This window comes from Mytilus galloprovincialis, chromosome 11 (assembly GCF_965363235.1).
Source record: "Mytilus galloprovincialis chromosome 11, xbMytGall1.hap1.1, whole genome shotgun sequence".
In the NCBI taxonomy this organism is placed as follows: domain Eukaryota; kingdom Metazoa; phylum Mollusca; class Bivalvia; order Mytilida; family Mytilidae; genus Mytilus; species Mytilus galloprovincialis.
The window spans coordinates 61,747,757-61,769,700 of NC_134848.1; the positions used below are offsets into that span (position 1 = coordinate 61,747,757).

The window sequence follows — 21,944 nt, forward strand, 5'->3', positions numbered from 1 at the left end:
ATCGCCTTCTATCATATCCTGCAATAATTGGAGAAAAATTCGTAAATTTTACGGACGCCATCACGATTTGGTTAACCGTTTCACAAATGATATCGGATATGTTCCTTATGTCGTAACTACAATTCCTCCCCTTCTTGAATGTGACCTACCGAATTAGACTATTTACCGGATTTGTTATTACATAAGCAACACGACGGGTGCCACATGTGGAGCAAGATCGGCTTACCCTTTCGGAGAACCTTAGATTACCCCTAGTTTTTACGTGGGGTTCGTGTTGCTTATTCTTTAGTTTTCTATTTTGTGTCGTGTGTACTATCATTTGTCTGTTTGTCTTTTTAATTTTTTGCCATGTCGTTGTCAGTATATTTTCGATTTATGAGTTTGATTGTCCCTCTGGTATCTTTCGTTCCTCTTATATAGTCATTTATTGTTTATCAAACTTAGTTAAAGTAAACTATTGTTATAACTTTTTTTAACGGGCTCTACTGTGAGCTTTTGTCAAAGGATATCAAGTTCGTTCGCCCTGATTACATTTTCGCCCTGGGGCCGTTCCCCATGAGCTCGTTCGCCTATAGCGTCTGTTCGAACTGGATTTGTTCTACTTCAAAAAAAAAATATATATTACTGTTATTCAAGTTTAATAATTTTTTTCAGATATTTATACGGTTTAAATTCTTGACATTAATGAACATACATTGAAAGTATTTGAAACATTCGTTCTTTATAATAATAATTCTCACTGATTGTTGTAATAATTATAATAATTGTATTTAATCATGTTAATTGTTTGTGAATATTTTGATAAACTGGTCAGCTTGGAATTGAAGCAGCTGTCTTGCACATTTAAGCAACACCTATCATTGATGAAACTTCGATAAATTTGCGGGTTTTTTTTTTTTTTGCTCCCTTTTTTGACTATCTTGTTAAGACATAACTATGCATTTATACAAAAAATACAGCTTCTCAAAACCTAACTCACATATTAAAACTGATCATTCATTTAGTTTCTGGCGCCCTTCATAAAAAACACAACAATTAGTAGTTCGCCTTGGAAATATTGGTTAAGATATAAACACTTTAAAAATCCACACAAAAAGCTTTAAGTTCATTTCCAAAACTGAAAAACCAAGTATTCAGAAGATTGAATAGACACATGCCACTTTATTACTTTTAAAACTATGACATCTAAAGTTCAAGATGGATGTCACCGATTAACACAGATCAACTCAATATCCTATTTGAAAGACATTTGAAAGCTCAAACAACATCACGCAGGAGTACCATAATGCATAAATATATGGTCATACATACTAACACTATAAAATCCATTACTATCCATACAGGTTGTTCACATTTGATTCACTTACACAAACCTCCCAAAAAAACAAAAACAAAAATAAAATAGCATGAACCCTTACATTATGTATCGATCAATTAATCAAAGTTTTTAGAATCGAATACATATTAACGACTAAGGTTTTGACTGTTACTGTAAATAATTGGAACCATAATGATATGGTTTTTGGACGATTTTTATTTATCCTTTGATACATGTCATTTTGTTTCTCTTTTTTAAGGATCTTGATAGCTGAGCTTCTTTTATCATTAACAATTGCTTATATAAGACAAGGCTTCCACACTTTCGCAGTTTAGTATTTATCATTAAGCGGTCCATAACATTATTAACATTATTTAATGTGTTTTGTTTTATCCTATACAAATGAATAGTGGCGTGAATGACAATGAACAAACTGTTAACCAGATATCAAATGACATATAGTGAACATCTATGGATAACTGTACGGCCTTCAACAATGAACAAATTTCATAATTCGTAGTCACTTATAAAAGGCAACGACATTGGAACTGTAAAAAAAATAAAAAAAAAATAACAGCCTGATGTATGAACAAAAAGATCAGATAACTTTGTGTATTTTTGTGATTTTACTTTTGAATGTCTATCTATTATAATTGAAAGGTTTAAATGATTGATAGTCATATGCTAGATTTAGTCATGCATATGAAATAGTTTTCTTTCAATTTATACAAATATCAATAGTTGTTCGTTTGAAGGTCATTCCTTAATTATATAAATTGCTGAAATTTTGATACATAGATTAAGTTCAAAAGGGAAAAATCAGATAAACTAACACTACACATAATTTTAAATAATTGTTCTGTTCAATTATTTTGAGCAAACAACACATGTCATTGGATAGTTATCATGATAAGGTGGACAGTGTAGTGATCCACATTTAGCTAACACTTCGTAAAACTGCTGGCCATCGTAATTCACTGATGATCCTCCAGTAACATATTCTGGTTTTATATCCACACAAATATATGAGCTAGCACCATTATTACCACGAGAAGATGATGAAAGATAACCATAATATTCCATGTTCCATCCTTTATAACACCTGTTCTTCCCTGGTATCATTATAACACTGGATGCCTTTTTGGCTCTACATACCGAACACGGTACATCTTGATTCAAACTATTTGAAGCAAAGAAATTGGTCAGGAATTCTGCTCCGTGCATACGACCGTAGTCTTCTCCGCTGATTTTGCCAAAGTTAGGATCTAAAGGAAGACATACTGGTTCTGGAGGCGCCCCTACATCCCCTGCATATCCACCACCGGTATAACCTGAAATAAAATTAGATTCTTATATGACGTTCCCAAAATGTTTTTTTGGAAACACCCGTGGTAAAATACGAATATCCGCCATAATTATCCATTTCTTAATTTGTAAAATGCAATAGTCCATTTTCATATACATTTCCCTTTCCGTAGTCGGTTCCGTCTTTTATTATCTTAAGTCACGTGATACCCGACATCAGCACCAAGACAACTAAGTAAACAATATGGATTGCGCGTCAATGAAAGTTACCGATTTGAAAGAATATTTGAGATTAAGGGGGATAGGTGTAACCAACATGAAAAGGAATGAATTAGTGAGGTTGTGCACTGCTGTTGAAGGGCTAAATCTACCACTTGACCCAGATATGTGTACGGACCGGGTCACAAACACTGTAGCAGAATTGCTGAAAAGCAACGGGATTGACAACATGTCTTCTCTACAAGGATTCACCAAGGACCTTTCCAATATTCCGAATGTGTCACTGTATGATGTTTTTAACTATCTGCTGTATAACACTTCAAACTATGATCGTAGAAAGTTGAAGGCCTACAAATCTTCTGAAGATTACCGTTTGTATTTCGATGGTTATGTAGAGAGTCTTGAAATGACCGAGTTGAACAGTTTATTTATATTTTTGGCTGCCATCAAACCTACACAGAAAGACAAAACATATCTTAATACCTCCACATATGATGCCTGGATCGTAATGGACAATGCTGGTGATGTGAAGGCAGCATATTGTACATGCATAGGAGGGTAAGTACATGTAACAAGCATCCAATTTTTTCACCTATAAATCACTGAATTAAAAAGGTGCATTAAACTTTCTTGATAGCCGTTATAAATCAATTTTGTCACGGATACACATATATTAAATCACTTGAGGAAAATAGCTTAAGAAGTGTTACATTGAATGAAAATTTAGACTGCATTGTATCTGTTTGAATATGTGGTCCATACCAATATTGGCTTTAATACAACTGTTTGTACTTTTTAAATACATGTATGTACATGTACACCATAGTCCATCTTTATGATGATTTTCAAGGCTGTCCATGCATCAAAAATAAAATAAAAACACTGCTGAAAATATAATTACATGTATTATAAAGTTCTGTTTTCTTTTAATTACATAATATCAGCTTCTATTAAATAACTTATGTGAAAGTTATTTATGTTAGTTGTTTAGAGATACATACATGTAGAATACTAGATCACCCGTACTTCATGTAGCGTTGTAGCAATACACCAATATACATGTATGATTAATGTGTGTGCGTGTTGATTGAAACAGTTTCTTATAATTTTGAGAAAATTTACAACAAAATCAACCAGTCATGTTTAAGTTGCAGACTAACAAAAATTTCTATATACATGTAGAAATGTATTGCATGAATCCTACATGTACATTTTGTATGAAATATATTTTCCTTCTTTCATGTGTAGTCTAACTAATTTTGTATTTGTGTTTTTCAGTGCTGATGGTGGTTGTCGACACATAGGTGCAACACTGTATGAAATTGAAGGATTTGAGGCAAAATCAGTTACTGATGGTGACAATTTATGGTTGAAAAGAGCAAGGCAGCATGATTGTCCAGTTCCAATTAAAAAGTTGAAAATTATGAAAGCAAGGTATACTAGCTACATGTAAATATAATTAACAGTATAAATTTATTAACATTTCATATTTTTAAAAAAGATTTTGTTCATTACAACAGTAAATGTTTTATTACATGTAATTATAATAAAGAAGATGTGGTATAATAGCCATTGAGACATATCTCCACTGTGGCACAAGCAACCAACTAACACAGACATTTACAAAATATAGTCAGATTCGAGAAAAGTATATAAAAAAGTATTATTGTAGAAATCCTTCTACATTCAAACTGAGCCAGTTGTTATCTGTCAGAAATATTAAAGAATTGAATAACTTGGGTATATTTCTAAAATCTGCAGAAAAACTTAGAATTTAATTGGAGTAAATAATATTTTTGTTCTCACTTTATTTAAGTATTATATCCTTCTCCGCTCGTATTTTGTATTATGTATTATATGTTCTTTCATGCACACCTTATATTTATATATATTATATATCTCTTGTGAAATTCTTATATTGGTGTAAAATTATGTATATGTATCCTATAAGCTGTGTTGCTTTCGGAATAAAGTATTATTGACAACTATAGGTCACTGAACCACCTTCAAAAATGAACAAAGCTAATTCCTAACAGTCAGCTATCACAGGCCCAGAAAATTGCCTGATTGATGACAAAATAACGATCAATTTCATTTGAGTGAAAGCAACACCACTTGCATTGAGAAACTCTTATACGACCTTACAAGAATATATATTCATATTAAACTAAAATTGAGAAATAAAAAAAATAAATTAGTTTACTTTGACATCATTAGAAACAACTGATGGCTTGGAATAGGCACACAACAGAATTTGTGTGTCACAAGATTTTATCTTTCTGTAAATTTGAGCTAAAAGCATGAAATATAAACAAAGCATTTTAAGTATTGTCTTTTTTTCAGGTATTCAACTGCTGATCAAGCTGACAATGGAATGCAAGATGGTGCCCATGATTTTGACCCGCGGTCTTCAGACAACAGAGATGATTATGGAGCTGAACAAATGTTAAACATTGCTAGGCAGTTAAAAGCAGTAAGTTTGAATTAGATTTTCTAAACTGTAATATATTTACCATATTTCACATGGTATTGGGAGCATCTTAATTTAACTGCTCATAAGATAGAAACAAACAATTTCATTTATATAATATTTGATAACTTTACAATTTTTCAGTGATTATTTGATTACTTTAATTCAAACATAACACATATTTCATAGATGTTTAATTATCTTAGAATATTTTTCTGATTAATAATTGATTACCCAATTTATTTCAGTAATTATTATAATACTACATGTACATGTATGTGATTAAATTTACATAAAAATTTTCATAATGTAAATAATAGATTACCTAGACCCTAATGAGATGTCTCCTGTAATAAGTTAGAGAGTAAAAAAGTGAGAATGGAAATGGGGAATGTGTCAAAAAGAAAACAACCTGATCAAAAAGCAAATAACAACCAAAGGACACCAATGGGTCTTCAATGCATTGAGAAAATGCTGTACTCACAGACGTCCTTCAGCAGGCCCCTAAACAATAATATATACATTTACTAGTTTAGTGATATTGGATGTCATACTTATCTCCAAAATTTATTAAAAAACAATACAAGACGAGTAAAGGGCAGAGGATCCTGATTTGGACAGGCACAAACATATTTCAGTATAAATTTTTAAAAAAATATTGCAATAATTTCTATAAAGCTGGAAAAATTATATAAACAGTATCTGTGTTACAGACAATACTTTTATGACCATGCAATTTTTAAAATAGGTAAGTCTACACCAACTAAACTTAGTATATATGTATATATAGTGAATTGCCATGGTGCATTTGCAGTTGCATAATTAATATTTTCATCTTTTCTTTTTCAAGATATCACCAGAACTGCAGGCTTTAGATTTGTTAGAGGACTCATCAGAATTGGATGAAGAGGCGGATTTCGTAGCATGTGATAGATGTGAAAGTTGGTCGATGATGTCAGCAGCTGTTAATGCTAATGCTACTCCAGAAACCCTGTCAACTATTCTGATAGAACGAGATGAAGTGTTGCACGTTGAACGTTGTACTGTTTATCAGTCAGATAACGCTACTTGGTTTAAGTTGAGGAAAGGTAGAATAACTGCGTCAAATTTTTTTAAAGTCTGTAGAGCTGTTGACAATTTGAAATGCCCTCCTTCGTTAATGAAAAGTCTACTAGGGGAATATGATTTATCTCATTCTGAAGTACCATCTCTTGAATGGGGGAAGAGGAAAGAGAAAGCTGCATTAGACCTTTACATACGTGTAAACAGACATAAACACAAAGGCTGTATGTTAGAGAAAAAGGGACTTCGTATCTACACAAGGTTGCCTTATGTTGGATGTTCTGTCGATGGTCTGTTCTCATGTAAGTGTCATGGTGAGAATCTAGTGGAAGTTAAATGTCCGTTTGCTGACAAGAACTTGAATCCTAAGGAAGTTGCCATTAAAAAGGGATGTGTGCTAGATTCAAGTGGTGAACTTCAAGTAACTGACAAATGCGAATATTACCATCAAATTCAAGGACAAATGGGTATATATGGAATCCACAAATCAGACTTGGTTGTATTCACAAAGAAAGGAATTGCTGTTGCTAGTGCTACATTTGATCCTCTGTTTTTTGAAAGAATGTGTAATAAGTTTCAGCTTTTCTTCCTAAATCATTTGGCTAATGCAATTATATCTTGTCAATGAATTTTGTCATAAAATGTACATGTTACTTATTAATAATTAACATCATATCAATTTGATGAGTAAATCTTTTTTAAACAGGTTTTACAGTGTGTCTCTTTCATTTTGTATTCCAGTTTATTATTTGTTTTACACTGGTTATCTTTTGGGCCCTTTATAGATTGTTAATAAAGGTGAGCCTAAGCTCTGTGTTGAAGGTTGTACTGTCTCCTATAATTGCTTAGTACTTTAACTACAATAAAATGTCTCTTGTATGGATACTTGTCTGAATGTTGTGATTCAATGGCAGTCATACCACATCTTCTATTTTATATTCAATTTTGAATGGACTTAACTTTAACATAAATAGGGTTTTAGTTTTCTCATTTGATTTTTTACATTGTCATTTCAGAATCTTTTATAGCCGACTATGCGGTTAAGACTTTGCTCAATGTTAAAGTCTGTTATGTGACATATAGTTGTTATTTTCTGTGTCATTTTGGTCTCTTGTGGAGAGTTCATTGGTATTCATCATACCATATCATCTTTGTTTTTAAACTTGACCTAACAAAATTTTTTGGTCAACATCTTATTTATCATGTCTATGTATGTACATGTATTTGTTTATACATGTAATTTAAAGAAATGGAATAAAAAGTCAACAATAAGTTATATATTATTTAACCAACTGACTGTCCAGATTGCACAAAATGGCACACACTTTTACAACTTGATTAAATGTATGTTTCATTCTCAGTGGAATAGTTCTCTGTAAAAGTGTAAAGTTCTTCAGTCTTCCTATTGCCCTTTCCACATGAATTCTTGCACGTGCAATTCTGCGTGTCTTTGTAGTTGCATTTGCACACATCTGCTTTCCCATTGAGAAAGGGGGGATATTTAAAGTTGCCCCTTTAAGCGCTAAGTCACCTCGAATAAGGAAGCCTCTATCTGCCATTATATCATCACCATACTCAACTTTCTGTAGGAAGCCAGAATCTTGTACAATTTTACGATCAGATATGCTACCAGTAAATAAGTCGGATATAAAACTAAATGAACCTCTGGGTGTGATTCCAACAAGACACTTAAAAGTGTTGTGATGTTTGTAACTAGAATATGTAATTCGCTGAGCTGATGGCAGACTAGGTTTTTGTACAAAAAATTCTGTGCAATCAATAATACATTTTGTTTTCTTAAAGTGTTTGAAACATTTTGGCATTTTTTTAAGAACTTGTTCTCTTGAAGGCCATCTGACCAAAAACTTCAAATCATGATACATTAGATTTAGCCAAGTAGTAAATATTCTACACACAGAGCTTTCTGATATATCAAACATGTCCCCAAGAGTTTTGGTATCGAATCCTCTTCTTAGTCTTAACAAAGTGAGTGCTAATTCCTCCTTTATGTCTAATATTCTTCTCGGTCCTTTGCGAGGTGTCTGAAATAAATAAATGATGATGCATATATTCTTCATATAATCTGAAACCTATATTGATTCTAGAGTCATGTTTTCAGTTACCATCAATTGTTATTGAGACTTGTGCTGTTTTCAATGTTAAATAGGTGGAACACGAAATCCGGGTCAAAACATCAATTTGGCAAACAATTCAATATTGAACAAACATACGCACAGACTGAAAAACATTACACATTGTACCTGCACCTCGAGTCATGCAAAAATTGGTTCATTGACTTAGAAGTTTTTCCATGGTGAAAATTTAAAAACTCAAATGACATTACAACAAATGTAGCTAGATGCTCCAGAATATCAAGCAGAAACTGTCCTAATACTTTCACCATTTACACTGTTCTTATATTAATTTTGTTTAATGTATTTGGATAACAGATTTAAGGTACTGACATTACATTATAAATACATGTACATGTACACAAGTGTACAAAAATTTTGTCGTCTGCTTTTTCTGGTATACTAAACATGCTAAAGGACACAATAAAAAGTATAAACCTCTTAATATATCTTTTACCTCAGAATTTTCCCTTTCGGATGTATCTGCACTGTTCCAGTACACCATGGATGAAGCCTTTTTCCTCAGGAAATTTAGGATGAAACAAAATACTGCCTGTGATACACCTTGAATGAAGAAAACAAAATGTATATACTTATTTCTCATGGTAAAGCGTCTAAATATCGACACAACAATTTAAAAAAGGCAAATTTGAGCAATCAAATTATATTTTTTGTCTCCAGATAGGATTTAATCTCAAACTTTAAAGAAATTGAAACAATACCACCTGCATGTACTGTGACAAGCACACTTAGTCTAGACAATTTGACCCATAGGCAAAATGAATTCAGCCTTTTGTGGTCGGGTGATAATTTATTTTCATGGTTAATATACAGAATAAATGTCATTTGTAATTTATTACCCATTTATAAATGTGCATAAAATACCATCAAGCTTCCATACATTTTTAAATCTTTAAAAATTTAAGTTACATGTACCTGTATAGAATTTGCAGGATTTGTTGTCTTTCATAATGTCATTCATGAGATTCTTTCTCTTCATGCTACCAGTGTCCATCATATTATCGGTCAGAGAATCCATTTCTGCCATGGTAATGTCTGTTTGTGTAGATATACTTGTAGTTTGTACATTAAATCCCCTCTTTACAGCATAGTAAGTATGGTCTGCATCCACTGAAACATCAAGATTCAATATATATTGCATGACTTGGTTGATAATTATTTGTAAACCAACTAATATTGAGCAAAAGACTTAGAATGTACTGATGACATATATTTTGTAGAAAAATATGGACATATACTATATAGGTGGATATATGCACATAAAACATTAGATGATTACTGATAGGGTAGTCCAATGCAGCATCTGTAAGGCACAGCAGGTATACAACATTGATTAAATGATTCACAGACATAATCATTAAGAAACAGAGCAAGTGGACAGCATACACATACATCAATTTAGAGGCGCATGATACTTGGAATTCACCCCCCCCTTTTTTCGGAGTTTGATTACTTATTATCGGTCAATGCCTTGTCATTTCATATATATATATTATACCAGTCATTACCTTTAAGTTCTTCACAGAAATGTGGTGTTGCCTGAAGAGGTTGGTCTTTTGATGTGTTGGATCCATTTAAAGTTACATACGCCCCAACATCCATCCATACTTGATCGACAATTTTACTGGTAGTGGGCGTGGTTATGCTGGCTTTGATATGTACAGTGGCTCTGTCAAACGGAAGTTTCCTGGATTTGTGCACAGTTTGCTTTAAAGGGGTAGCCATGATTGGGTATGGATGTTGGGTGGTAGGTCTCTCATCAACAAAGTGCTTGCTGCACACATAGGCATGTTTGTTTACATTGGATACGGCGTAATCTTTCCTGCCACAAGCTTTTACCCACTGTAAAGTTTCTTCCAATCTTGTTTTAGGCTTAGGTATAGGAAAGAATTCCACTCCTGACATATGAGGTTTATGCTTATATCTGTCATCGCTGTTGCAGGTTCCCCAAACACAACGTTTTACCATTCTTTTTTACTTTGTTTATATTTTCGCGGAAAAAAACTTGTCGGGTATCACGTGACGTAGGCCGCTTACGTTACGCATAACCGCTTACATCAAATATAATATGAAAGTCGACTATTTGAATAATTTCTTTATTTGTAAATTTTAAATTCTTAATTTGTAACATGCAAATTTTTATTTATATCCATTACAGTGGCGGCTGCCAGATAAGGGTGTTCAAACCACCTGTTTGTTTGACAAATTATAAATTTGAATGGAGATATATGATAGAAAACCCTCCTTTTTGTATAAAAATTGCTGGATCCGAGTCTAATTAGTCATGTGAGTAGATAATAGGCTCGGACCTACACAAATAGAATAGGGTTGTTTAAATGAAAATAAACGATAAAGAGTTTATGAAAACCAAGATTTTGAAAAAAAATGCATTCAAAGTGTTCAAGAAGATATATTTCTTGTTAATTTATATATGAAGGCCTTTCAAATCTTTTTATAGCGATAAATCAAACACAGAAATTGAACATAGTCCAGCAGATATAGATAAGATCGTCTGGTAGGTTTAAATTATTTTAAATTACGTCAGTTAGATTCGTTTCAACAAAAATACAGATATCGTGTTCCAAGCAAAATATCAATGACATCAGGAGAGAGAAGTCTTTTCGTCAGGCTACAAAATTTTAAGAAACACTTTAAACTTTAAACTAAGAGTGAGGATTTTTTATGCAGAGAATGGTACACTCTGTTCTATAATTGTATAATTGTATTTCTGATTTGAAAACAAATTGTATCAGATTACCAATCATTAAGTTGTACAGCCCTTGGATGGTGTAAACTTCCCAAAAAAACGTGTATGGTGTAATGGTGTATGGCATATGGTGCAATGGTGTAAGGTGTATGGTGCTATGGTGTATGGTGCAAGAGGAATGGTGTAATGGTGTTTGAGGAATGGTGTGATTGTGTAACGTGTGATCGGGAAGGGTGTGAATGATGGTGTACGACATTTCATTGGTTGAAAACGATTTATTTTTATTTCATTTTTTCGAATTGTAAACATAAACAATAATAATAATGAAATTTAATTGCATTATGGGTAATTTCGGATCATATAGATAGAAAAGGGAATGGTGTATGGTGTAATGTGTAAGGTGTATGGTGAAAAGATGTAACGTGTATGGTGTAATGGTACAAGGTGTATGGTGTAATGGTGTAATGGTGTATGGTATAATCGGGAAATTAACACCATCCAAGGACTGTACTTGTTTGTATTTAATATGAAAATAAGAAGATGTGGTATGATTGCCAAGGATACATCTATTCACTTAAGTTTAAATGAAATGGTTGTAAGCAACTGTACGGTCTTCAACACTATACTATAGGCTCCCGGTACAGAAAAAAAAATCACGATTTAAACATGTGTATGCTTGGTTGATTGTATTATAAATAGAACAACATAAGAACGAACTATATAAAAAAAACACTACACTTGTTAGATCGATACAAAGCAGAAAACATAAAACATACAACATACAACCTCAGAGACCTGACGTGACACTGTTATATGTCAGTTTGGTATGGTCAAGTCTCAAGCGATCGTTATCTCTCTTTAAACAATATTTTCTTTTGTGTATTACGGCACAAGTCCGTATATGATTTATATAACACTTTTTAAGTGCTCATGTTTTACTGTGACTATCCATGCACATGCATTTAAGGAATAAAAATTATTGAAGTCACCAAATAACTATTCCCTACGTACGTCTAAACAAGTGATACCTTTACAAAATATCCATCCGTTGGATCCCCAGTGAAGGAGTTGCATAGTTATAACACATATCCTATTTATAAATATTTTAATATCAGCACAACAATGTTAAATCAAGCAATGTTTTTGCTTCCGCAAAAAGGACAAAATAAAAATTTGCCTCTAATAAATTATATTGCACCGATAGTAACTCTTATTGTGATACATTGGTTTAAAACACCAATCTCAAAGTAATTAGTTGTCCTCTTTTCAATCAAACACGTGCACATCTTTAATTGTAAAATATACAAAACACATGTATTTATATTCTTAAAGAGTCATAATGCTTTTTTTTTTGCAGAGTATATAAAAACTACCTGAATATACAAGCTCCGTATCGTTTTTCGTTGGACACTGCTTTCTTGACCAGATTATGTATGTAGTACCACGTGCTAAAAATAGAAATCACTGAAAGAATTAGAAATATGTACTTTGCTGTTAACAACGGAAACACAATCATGTTTAAGTTTCACTCATACGGTCCAAGTCAGAAACTTTGGGGATCACCTGAGAATATAAATATAGCTTCCAATGACTAACCATCCCACCGGAAAACCTTTGCTCACGTAGACTGTCCTTTTGGCGACTATCTGGTGTATAAATCCGTTTATTATGAACATGCTGAAGTCTCTTTAGAAATGTTAGAAAAAACCCAAATGGGAAGTCATATTCAGAGGCATTTATGCGCTCTTCGATCCGATTGATTGCATTAATTGTTATCTGGTCTTGAATATGCAAATACACTCATCATATACACCAAAATTGAAATTTTGTATTAAGATTTTTGCAGATTAGAAAGGAGGGGTGGTCCCGGGGGTTAGAACCCTTTATTTTGACGATCAATGCATCTGAATCGGGACATATAATTGGAACCACCCATTTAAGCCTAGGTTGAGAACCCTCTTTTAAAAAATAGCTGGAATCGCCCCTCTTTAAAATGCAGCAATTTATAAATACTTTTTTTTATATTATATGATATTAAGTAGAATTATACAAATGGATGAGTTTTATTATTTGACAACACTCATCGATATTGGAAATACAGTAAACGATACAGCCAATTGATTTATTTAATACATGGAATGCATGGTAAAATTGTCGACCAATCAACACGGAGAGCGAGATATATTTTCATTATCATACATCAATTTTAAATGCAATTCCAAATAAAATGGCTTTGAGAATCGTGTATTAAGCGCTTATCGTTCATTCGTCAATGAATCATTCGCCGTTCGTGTATAGTGCGTGTATCATTCCTCATTCATCGTGCGTGTATCGTGTGTGTTTTCATTCATCGTGCGTGTATCGTGAATCCATCATTCATTGTACATATTGCGTTTATCGTACGTTCATCATTCATTTTTCGTTGATCCTCCGCTTAATGCTCATCGCTCATCGTGCTTATATCGTGTATCGTTCATTCACCATGCATTCATCGTCCATTCACCGTGCGTGTATCGTGCATGCGTGTATCGTGCGTGTGGTCATTTTGAAATTTAAAAGATGGTCTGTATCTCCTTGTCTTACGCGGATGCCCTGTTTATTTGTTTCAAAAATCGATATTCATTAGTACGTATGTCAAAGAAAAACTCACGCTTCTGTTGATAGTGTCCATTCTTTATTAACCATAAGTACGTAAAAAAAGGCTATCCTTCATTAAAAAGTGACATTTAGATGATTTGTTGGATAAATGATTTTTGAAAATACAAGTTTCCGTAGAAAATTCTATTCCACATTTTTTCAAATTTGAATGTTATTCAATTTTTGTCTATCAATCAGGTTACCATGTCATTTATAATAGCTCGTGTTAATTATTATAATCATAAAGACTGGCAGGGATATATTGTTTATTTTAATGATTAATGTCAACTGAAAACAGAAAAATAAGAAATTGATAAATACAATGTCTACCAGGCTTTTGCACAACTATCTCAATAAGTTGACCGAATATACAATACGTTCTTTTTGCGCATACACACTCACACACACACAAACAAGCAAACACAAACTTGCACGCCATAATGTGTACTGTTTAGACGAACCATTGATTTCTTCGTTGACTTGTCGACTGATCGCGTGTATTTCGTCATGTAGCATCTTCTTTATTTGGCTGTTGCTTTGAGTCACTGATAAATAAAACAAAAAATATGTGAACAACATTGCTTGTAATTCCCGTCCTGCATACATGCATACTTGTTATATGTTTCTGTAAAATTGAGGAAATGTTATTTTGAAATATGAATAACAGTAAAACCTCATTTTTTCGAAATATTTTAGTCTAGTACAATACCAATTGACGTGAATAATTTTCCGAAGCAACAGTTGATGTCCAATGACAACTTTGTGGTTTTTCGAGACAATCAAAGTCATTACGAAACATTTTAGGCAGTAGCATAATTAACTCAATTATTTTTTAGCGAATTTTTTCAACATCGCTTAATAAATCTATGAACAAAAAGTATAAACCCTTTGTTTCAATTTTTAACATGTTTAACCCATTTAAACGTTTCAGTTAGCTAGACGAATTTAATTGGTTAGTTGTAAAAAGAAGAAAGTTAAATATTCTAATATAAACTCTTTTGTATTGAAATATCATTGATTTATCACTTTTATCTATGTATTACGATGTCTTTATAGAAAATAACTGTAAATATGAACAAAACCCGGTTATTTAAATCTTTGATACCTTCGATAGAAGGACGTGTAAGAAAGCTAGCAACCCACTTTTGGTGTTCAAACCTGTATGATGAATTATAAGTCCAATTATTATCAATATCTTACCATTGTTTGCTATTTGCTGATTAAAAACATGCATCGTCTTATTCATGTTGCTTATCAACTGATGAGAAGTTTCATTTTCTACAAAATAGAAATAGTAATTTAAATTATTACATATTTCAGAGAATGTATTTTCCAATTTTAAATTATAATTTGTCATCGAATACAAATAAAACAAACATCTAATATACACCTAAAGCTAGGTTCACACTGCCGATCAAATCAATTCGACGATTCCGATTGTCCACATTTCCACGACCAAGCTCAACCAAATTCTTAATCGGGCCTGTTTACGACTTCTTCCCGACCGCCATCCGACTTTACACGGACATTCACGACTCCTTAATGACTCCATCACGACTTCATCCCAACAACAAAATATATATTTATTCGATAATTCCGACCAATTCACGATCTTTACTCGACTATCTAGACCAAATCAACTATTCACGATCTCAGCCTGATCTCGACCAGACCAGATCGACCAGATCGTATATGGGTCGTAGGGATAATCGGGAATTGGTCGGGTATGCACAATTTTAGTATAAAAACGTCCGAAATTTTTATTCCCCTCCGCTTCGGAGTTGGCATTAAGTGTAACACTTGTTCGCACGTACGTCCCAACAATATTAATTTCCGTTCTCTAATTGTATTTTGACTCAACCAAATTTTATGAAACGCCGTATACACAATGTTTATTACCATAAAACACAGATCAAATGCGAATTTGGGTGACCGTTCTTGTGTAATGACCCTTTACAATGTTATATATGCTAGCTGGACACATTCTCCATTTATTTGGTTATAATCAGTAGAAGGTCGGAGTAAAATCATACAGTTAAAATATCTACATAGAAATAAAACAGTTGTACTTGTGGGCAAGGTGGTAAATGCTCAGAGAGACAGGTTAATAGTAATGACGGATATTGAAGAGTGTATAGAAGATGGTGTAGACAGCAACGGGCGCCGGGAAAACTAGGTGGGGCATTCATTGACACAATGACCACTGTGTGGGCAGTAAGCGAGACTTGCACTAACTCAATAAAGAGGAACCAAATGCTTTTAAAAGCTTCCTCATAGTGGACACTGATATGTAATGGTAGTTTTATTGCTTTTTTGGGGGAATGACACCACAAAATGAGATTTGTCTCTGGATTAGTACTTATGATAGACAGCAATATACATAAACTTTACCACTCCCTTGTCCTTGCTATCTTACAAATACCGTTTGTGTCATATATAGTGCATAAGTATGTAATAAGTATTTTTCATAGATTTGATATCCAGTTGTTAAAGGGTTAAAGATATTTACTAGTATTTTCGTTTTGCTGTATGGCTACAACCTGCATGTATTTGTTAAACAATATTGCAAAAGAGGGCAAAGATGTCACATATTTCCAAAAAATTTTACCAACAGTAGAATTTCAATCCCCTGGAGTGATACCTTTTCTGAAACTGTTAAAAACTTTACATATATCTATCAAGAGAGTTGTTATTTGAACTTATTACACGGGGAAAATAGCCTTCGTAGAAATAGACACAGAGGACATCGCTCCTCTATGCATATTTAAATTTATTTGCAGTTCTTCATCTTAATCAGATGACTGTATGAAGATAGTGACGATAAAGCATTCTTTTTTTAAAGAAAGGTATGTTTCCTGCATAAGTCAAAATATTGTCTAATATTGCTCAAATTTTCTTTCATATCTGTTATTTTAATGAAAGAAAGGAGGGTCATACCTAAATACCTAAATTTGAGTAATTTTTGACATTGTTTTGAATTATAACAAGCGAGATCAGATAATTGATTTAATGTTAAAATTAGAAGAAATGCATCGTATCAACTAACACTAACTAACCAACGACAAGCTGTAGAAGCATTTGCAGCGAGTGTATAGTTTGCTTTCGTCTCATTTTTGTGTGAAATTACGTCAAAAAGTTCAAATGAGAAAAAAAAAATTGACTGCAATCTGACCTATAGTTGTTATTAATAATTTCTGTGTTATTAAGTGTTCTGTGACGAGCTGTCTCATTGACAATTGTACCACACTATTCTCCTTTTTTTATACTACAACAATTTCTGGACACACGGAAAATACGGACAGACAAAACAGAAACTAGTCAATAAAACAGTAGAAAGTCAGATCGATAAAGAACAAGGTATACTATCCCGAGCATGCTTGTCGATTGAGTCAGACCAGTCTCCTGATCACGTAATTTGTCTGGATCGGGCTTGATCGAGTTGATCTGATCGGCAGTGTGAACCTAGCTTAAAAGACCGCTTTAGAGCAATGTCCTTTGGTTCGTCGGTTATGCGTGTCTTATTGACGTCATTCACCTGTATCCTTGTGCTAATAAAGTTGAACAAAAGTCATTGTGATCCTCATGCAGGATATTATATAAATAGTGTTTGTTTCGTAAATATCTAAGCACAATTCAATATTGACAACAGTGCTAATTATTAGGTTTAATACCGCAGTCACATTAGGCCACGATCGCACTACGATCTCTGGAAAAAAAAACCGAAATGTTAACAATCATAGTGCGATCGTGATCGCAGTAAGTTCGTGTTACGGTCGTTGAACGGTCGTGGTGAGGTCCTCATGATCGTGATGAGCGTGGCCAACTTTGAGCATGTTCAAAAGAATCGTGGTGCGGTTCATTGCGACATCAGGTCGTAGTAGAAGTGTAGGCAGGGAGCAATGAGGTCGTGGTAAGATTGCAAAGGTCTCTGTATCATCGTAGCGAGAGCGTGAAAAAATTATTATAGTCACAGAGACTACGATAAGGTCTCATAGCGACGTTTCTACGACCTTACTACGAACATCACGTCGACATCGCGACTCAAAACAGCTTCTATTACGACTTTACCACGTTTGTAACACGCTGTTCCAGGACCAAAGTACGATTCTAGCACGTTTTATTCGTTCTCAGTCGTTCTCATCGTGCTCTTCTTACGACTTGATTAGTTTTTACTACGACCTTTTCGAGTTCTTGTAATTTTCATTGTCATTGGCACATAAAATATACACAAGCTCCGGGTTTGTTTGAACCATTTATTTCAATTGAACCATTGAAACACGAAACCATGTACATGTAGTATTGCTGCTACAATCATTAACACAGATACAAAATCGTAACGAAAAGGCCATACCATTGGTATTATGAGTGCGAAGAAGGGTGAAGAAGAAGAAGAAGAAGAAGAAGAAGAAGAAGAAGAAGAAGAAGAAGAAGAAGAAGAAGAAGAAGAGTTTAGACGTCGTAGGGTTCATCCTTAATAATCAACCGAAAGGAGACTTCAGTTTGGTCATCATTATGTATTGATGAACTAGCTACGAATTAATTTGATTTTGATGGAACAGCAATTGCAATATGTTAGATTGGTCGGTCCGACATCTCTACTGGCTTAGGATTCTTATCAGAGGGCCCTCTTTCCCTTCATCTATCCCTACCATCACGCTCAGGAGTTCTGGTAAATTTTAATAGCATGACAGTATTATTTTTGAGAAATCTATGTATTAATGAAACATAGATGGAATCTACCAGTATTAATATGGAACACTAGTTGACGTTATTGCTGAGAGCATAGTAAAATCGAGATATAAACGTCGTATGATCGTAGTATGATCGTGGTAAGAGCGTGCTATAATCGCGGTAGAAGCTTGGTAAGATTGAGTTGTAATCGAATATGGTCGTAGTAATAACTTGATGAGCGTAGTAAGATCGTGATAATCGGAGTGAGGTCGAAGATAAGCGTGGTTAGAACGTGTTACAAACTGTAGCTGGATCGTTGTAGAAGCGTAATGAGGACGTTATATCATCGTGAAAACAACGAAAAGTGACAATGTCATGCCGCTCATACCGCGACCTCACCACGATCTGAACTAATTTTTTAAAAGGCGTAGTGCGATCTTGGTCTAGTGTGACTGAGGCGTAAGACTTGTGCATTATTTACATACCGTTTTGAAGTTTTGAAAACATCAAGTCAATTGAATCATTTTGATGACTGGAAAGTTTTATAATATCACGTGCTGTGTCTGACCTAAATGCTAGAGTCTGATTGTAAAGGGCGAGAAAGTCTTGTCCTCGTGCAGCCTGGTTGGTAGTTAGTGTATGAACCTGATGTTTTAACGTTTCTGTGTCCGTTTGTAACGTGTTGATATCCTGCAGATGATTAATAGCTTTTAACTGCTTCAAAGCCGCAATTTCAGTTGCCATTTCTATTGACTTCTTTTCATATGCTGTAAGTTGACTTTTTACTGTATTGTAGTCTACCTGTAACATAGAATAATTCTGCAGAAGATTGGAATAACTGACATGGATAGCAACGTTTTCCATTTTTAGCTGATGAACACTTAGTTCCAACTTATTTGTTTGATCACGAAGATCTGTTATGTTTAATGTCTTTGAAACGAGTTCTGTGTGCAATTGTGTCACCGCAACTTCTATATTTTTTCAAGCTTTAATTTCCTCTGTAAGTAATTCCATAAGTGCAACATATTGGTGTCCTGAAATCCCAAGGTTTGTTGAAGTAGTCTTATCGAGTAAAAATCCGTTTAAATTTGGAGAAAACAATAGAAAACAAAAAAGAAACATAAACGTCTCCATAATATTGTTGGGGGCGTATATACAATATTATATCATAAACACGTTCTCTAATCAGTTCGATATATTTATTATCTAATTTTGTTTACTTTATCGAAACAGATTTTGATAAATGTATGAGATATTTGTTATTGATCTCGACCATTGAAAGTGTTGTTATGTAAGGAAAATTGTTGACTGTTGCTATCTTATGGTTTACTTTCAAGACAAAATGGTGCCATAACCTCGACATTTTTCTTTTGCTTAGCCTGATACATAAGGAATACATTTAAAGATTGAAGCATGTCCTACGCACTCTGCAATCGTCCACGAACACCCTTATCAGCCCAAGGCGCTAATCAAGGACTTAAATTGATCAATGAAGGATATCAGTGTCCATGGGAAACAGACATGCTATAATCCATAAATCCCATTTTTAACACAGGATTAAAATAATGGAAAGAGATTCATTATTCCTTCTGAAAAGATCAATTCTCCACTGACATAACAATATTATTACGACGCTACCCAAACAGTAAAAACCTATGGTTCTATGAATATTATAGGTTGCACTTCTGTTAATATAGACAATGCAATTTTCGATAGGAACACTTTTTACGGTTACAATTTTGCCACTTTTACTATGGAGTTTCGTTAAAACATATCTCGGAATGGAAATTGTTCATGCACTATCCTTTTTGCAAATATCAACATTTACATGCCTCGAACTTCGAACACTTTAAATTTATCCAAACATTCTTTACAACGCATTACTTCATTTTGGGTACTTCTGATAATTTGGGAGCTATCCGTGTGTTTCTACGTTTTATACTGCTTACATTACCAAATTGTGTCACAAAGAGATGAGGCATATAGATAATATCTGAAAACCAGTATGTTAACAAGATAAAATATCTATGAATATTTACTTAAATGTAATTACAAGTATGCATATATTATAAATATATAGAGGGCTTAAGGTACACTATACATATTGTTAACAAAGTATTTGATCTGAGTCATCATATTTCAGGTCCAGGATTTTCGCAATCTTCATAAAGTGATTATTTAACTTTATATTTAATTTTTATTTTTAATGAACAATAACATGAATAACAGGATACAGGTTCTAGCACAACATTTTTTTATGAAGCAAATCCTTTGCTCATGGAGCCGACCCTGTATATCTCCTAATGTTACAATATAAGACCTTTACTTAGATCACGATTCATTTATTGTAGGCCAACATTTTGTTAATCAATACATTTTAAAAATCTAATATAAATCCTTGAATGTCCTCTGTACAGTGATATAAGATAGGATTTGTTTACCAAAAGGTCTAGGTATACTGCTTATTTTGACAGCTAAATTCGGAATGTACCAAAGAGACACAAACAAGTATTACATGCTAAAATAAACAATACAGAAACTATATATTACACCAAAATAAAAATAAATCATGCAGTGAAAATCCCGTGCACAGCTAAATTATTGTTTTCCACTATTACAACACTGAACAAACAAATGCTTTGTTACCCCGATTTGGTTTTTGTCCATAGATTTACGAGTTTTGAACAGCGGTATACTACTGTTGCCTTTATTTACATCTATTGTTGGTATAACATATGATTATTCATTTTTAATACAAATAAAATAGAACCAGAAGTAAAATAATAATAATAAAAACTACTTCGCAACTCTGAACATCAAATAGAAACTGATAGTAATTTTCTAAACGTAGTTGGTATATAAAAGACATGACCGTAGACATGTAAATGTGGAATGTCGCTTTATTTTACAAATTATTTTATATAGAATCATACTTTCGCCAATCAATCCTTATTTGTTGATAAACGATTGTACTAAAATCTTTAGACTATTAATTTTTTTTAATGTGTTTGTATTTAAACCAGGATACCAGTTGATACCTATGAAATTGAGAATGGAAACAGGGAATGTTATAATCCACCAGCAGCAATTTCTACTAAATTCTTTTAAACAGAGATTTGTTTTTATTCTATACTGAATTATATTGTATTTTTATCTTTATCATTGAGAATTCAATGAAACAAACATTGTCTATCATCCTACCGATTAAAATTACACTTTGCATTTGACATAATTGATGCATTGATTTATAATTCTAAATTTGTCAAAAACAAAGAGTTTAATTTCTTTTTCTTGTCGACAAGTATAGATTATGAAATTCTCAATATAGTTTATATTTTAAAAGCGATGAATGTGTAGTTTTGTTAAAAGTTGACTGGATACAAATATCAAGAGGTTTGACTG

The 21,944-nt window shown here is 33.2% G+C and overlaps 3 protein-coding genes across 3 annotated transcripts; all 3 read right to left on the reverse strand.

Annotated features, from left to right (window-relative positions):
- Positions 1-621: 621 nt before the first annotated feature.
- LOC143052553 (uncharacterized) lies at positions 622-19,690 on the reverse strand. The gene is made up of 5 exons (XM_076225608.1): positions 19,028-19,690; positions 15,072-15,149; positions 14,333-14,416; positions 12,608-12,682; positions 622-2,649 (listed from the first exon to the last, which is right to left on the reverse strand). The coding sequence occupies exons 1-5, from the start codon at positions 19,404-19,406 to the stop codon at positions 2,186-2,188; spliced, it is 1,080 nt and encodes a 359-aa protein (XP_076081723.1). The 5' UTR covers positions 19,407-19,690; the 3' UTR covers positions 622-2,185.
- LOC143052551 (uncharacterized) lies at positions 6,696-9,050 on the reverse strand. The gene is made up of 2 exons (XM_076225606.1): positions 8,964-9,050; positions 6,696-8,416 (listed from the first exon to the last, which is right to left on the reverse strand). Exons 1-2 carry the CDS (start codon positions 9,009-9,011, stop codon positions 7,655-7,657), a joined length of 810 nt encoding a protein of 269 aa, XP_076081721.1. The 5' UTR covers positions 9,012-9,050; the 3' UTR covers positions 6,696-7,654.
- LOC143052552 (uncharacterized) lies at positions 9,211-10,610 on the reverse strand. Its single transcript, XM_076225607.1, has 2 exons — positions 10,036-10,610; positions 9,211-9,637 (listed from the first exon to the last, which is right to left on the reverse strand). The coding sequence occupies exons 1-2, from the start codon at positions 10,493-10,495 to the stop codon at positions 9,420-9,422; spliced, it is 678 nt and encodes a 225-aa protein (XP_076081722.1). The 5' UTR covers positions 10,496-10,610; the 3' UTR covers positions 9,211-9,419.
- Positions 19,691-21,944: the final 2,254 nt, after the last annotated feature.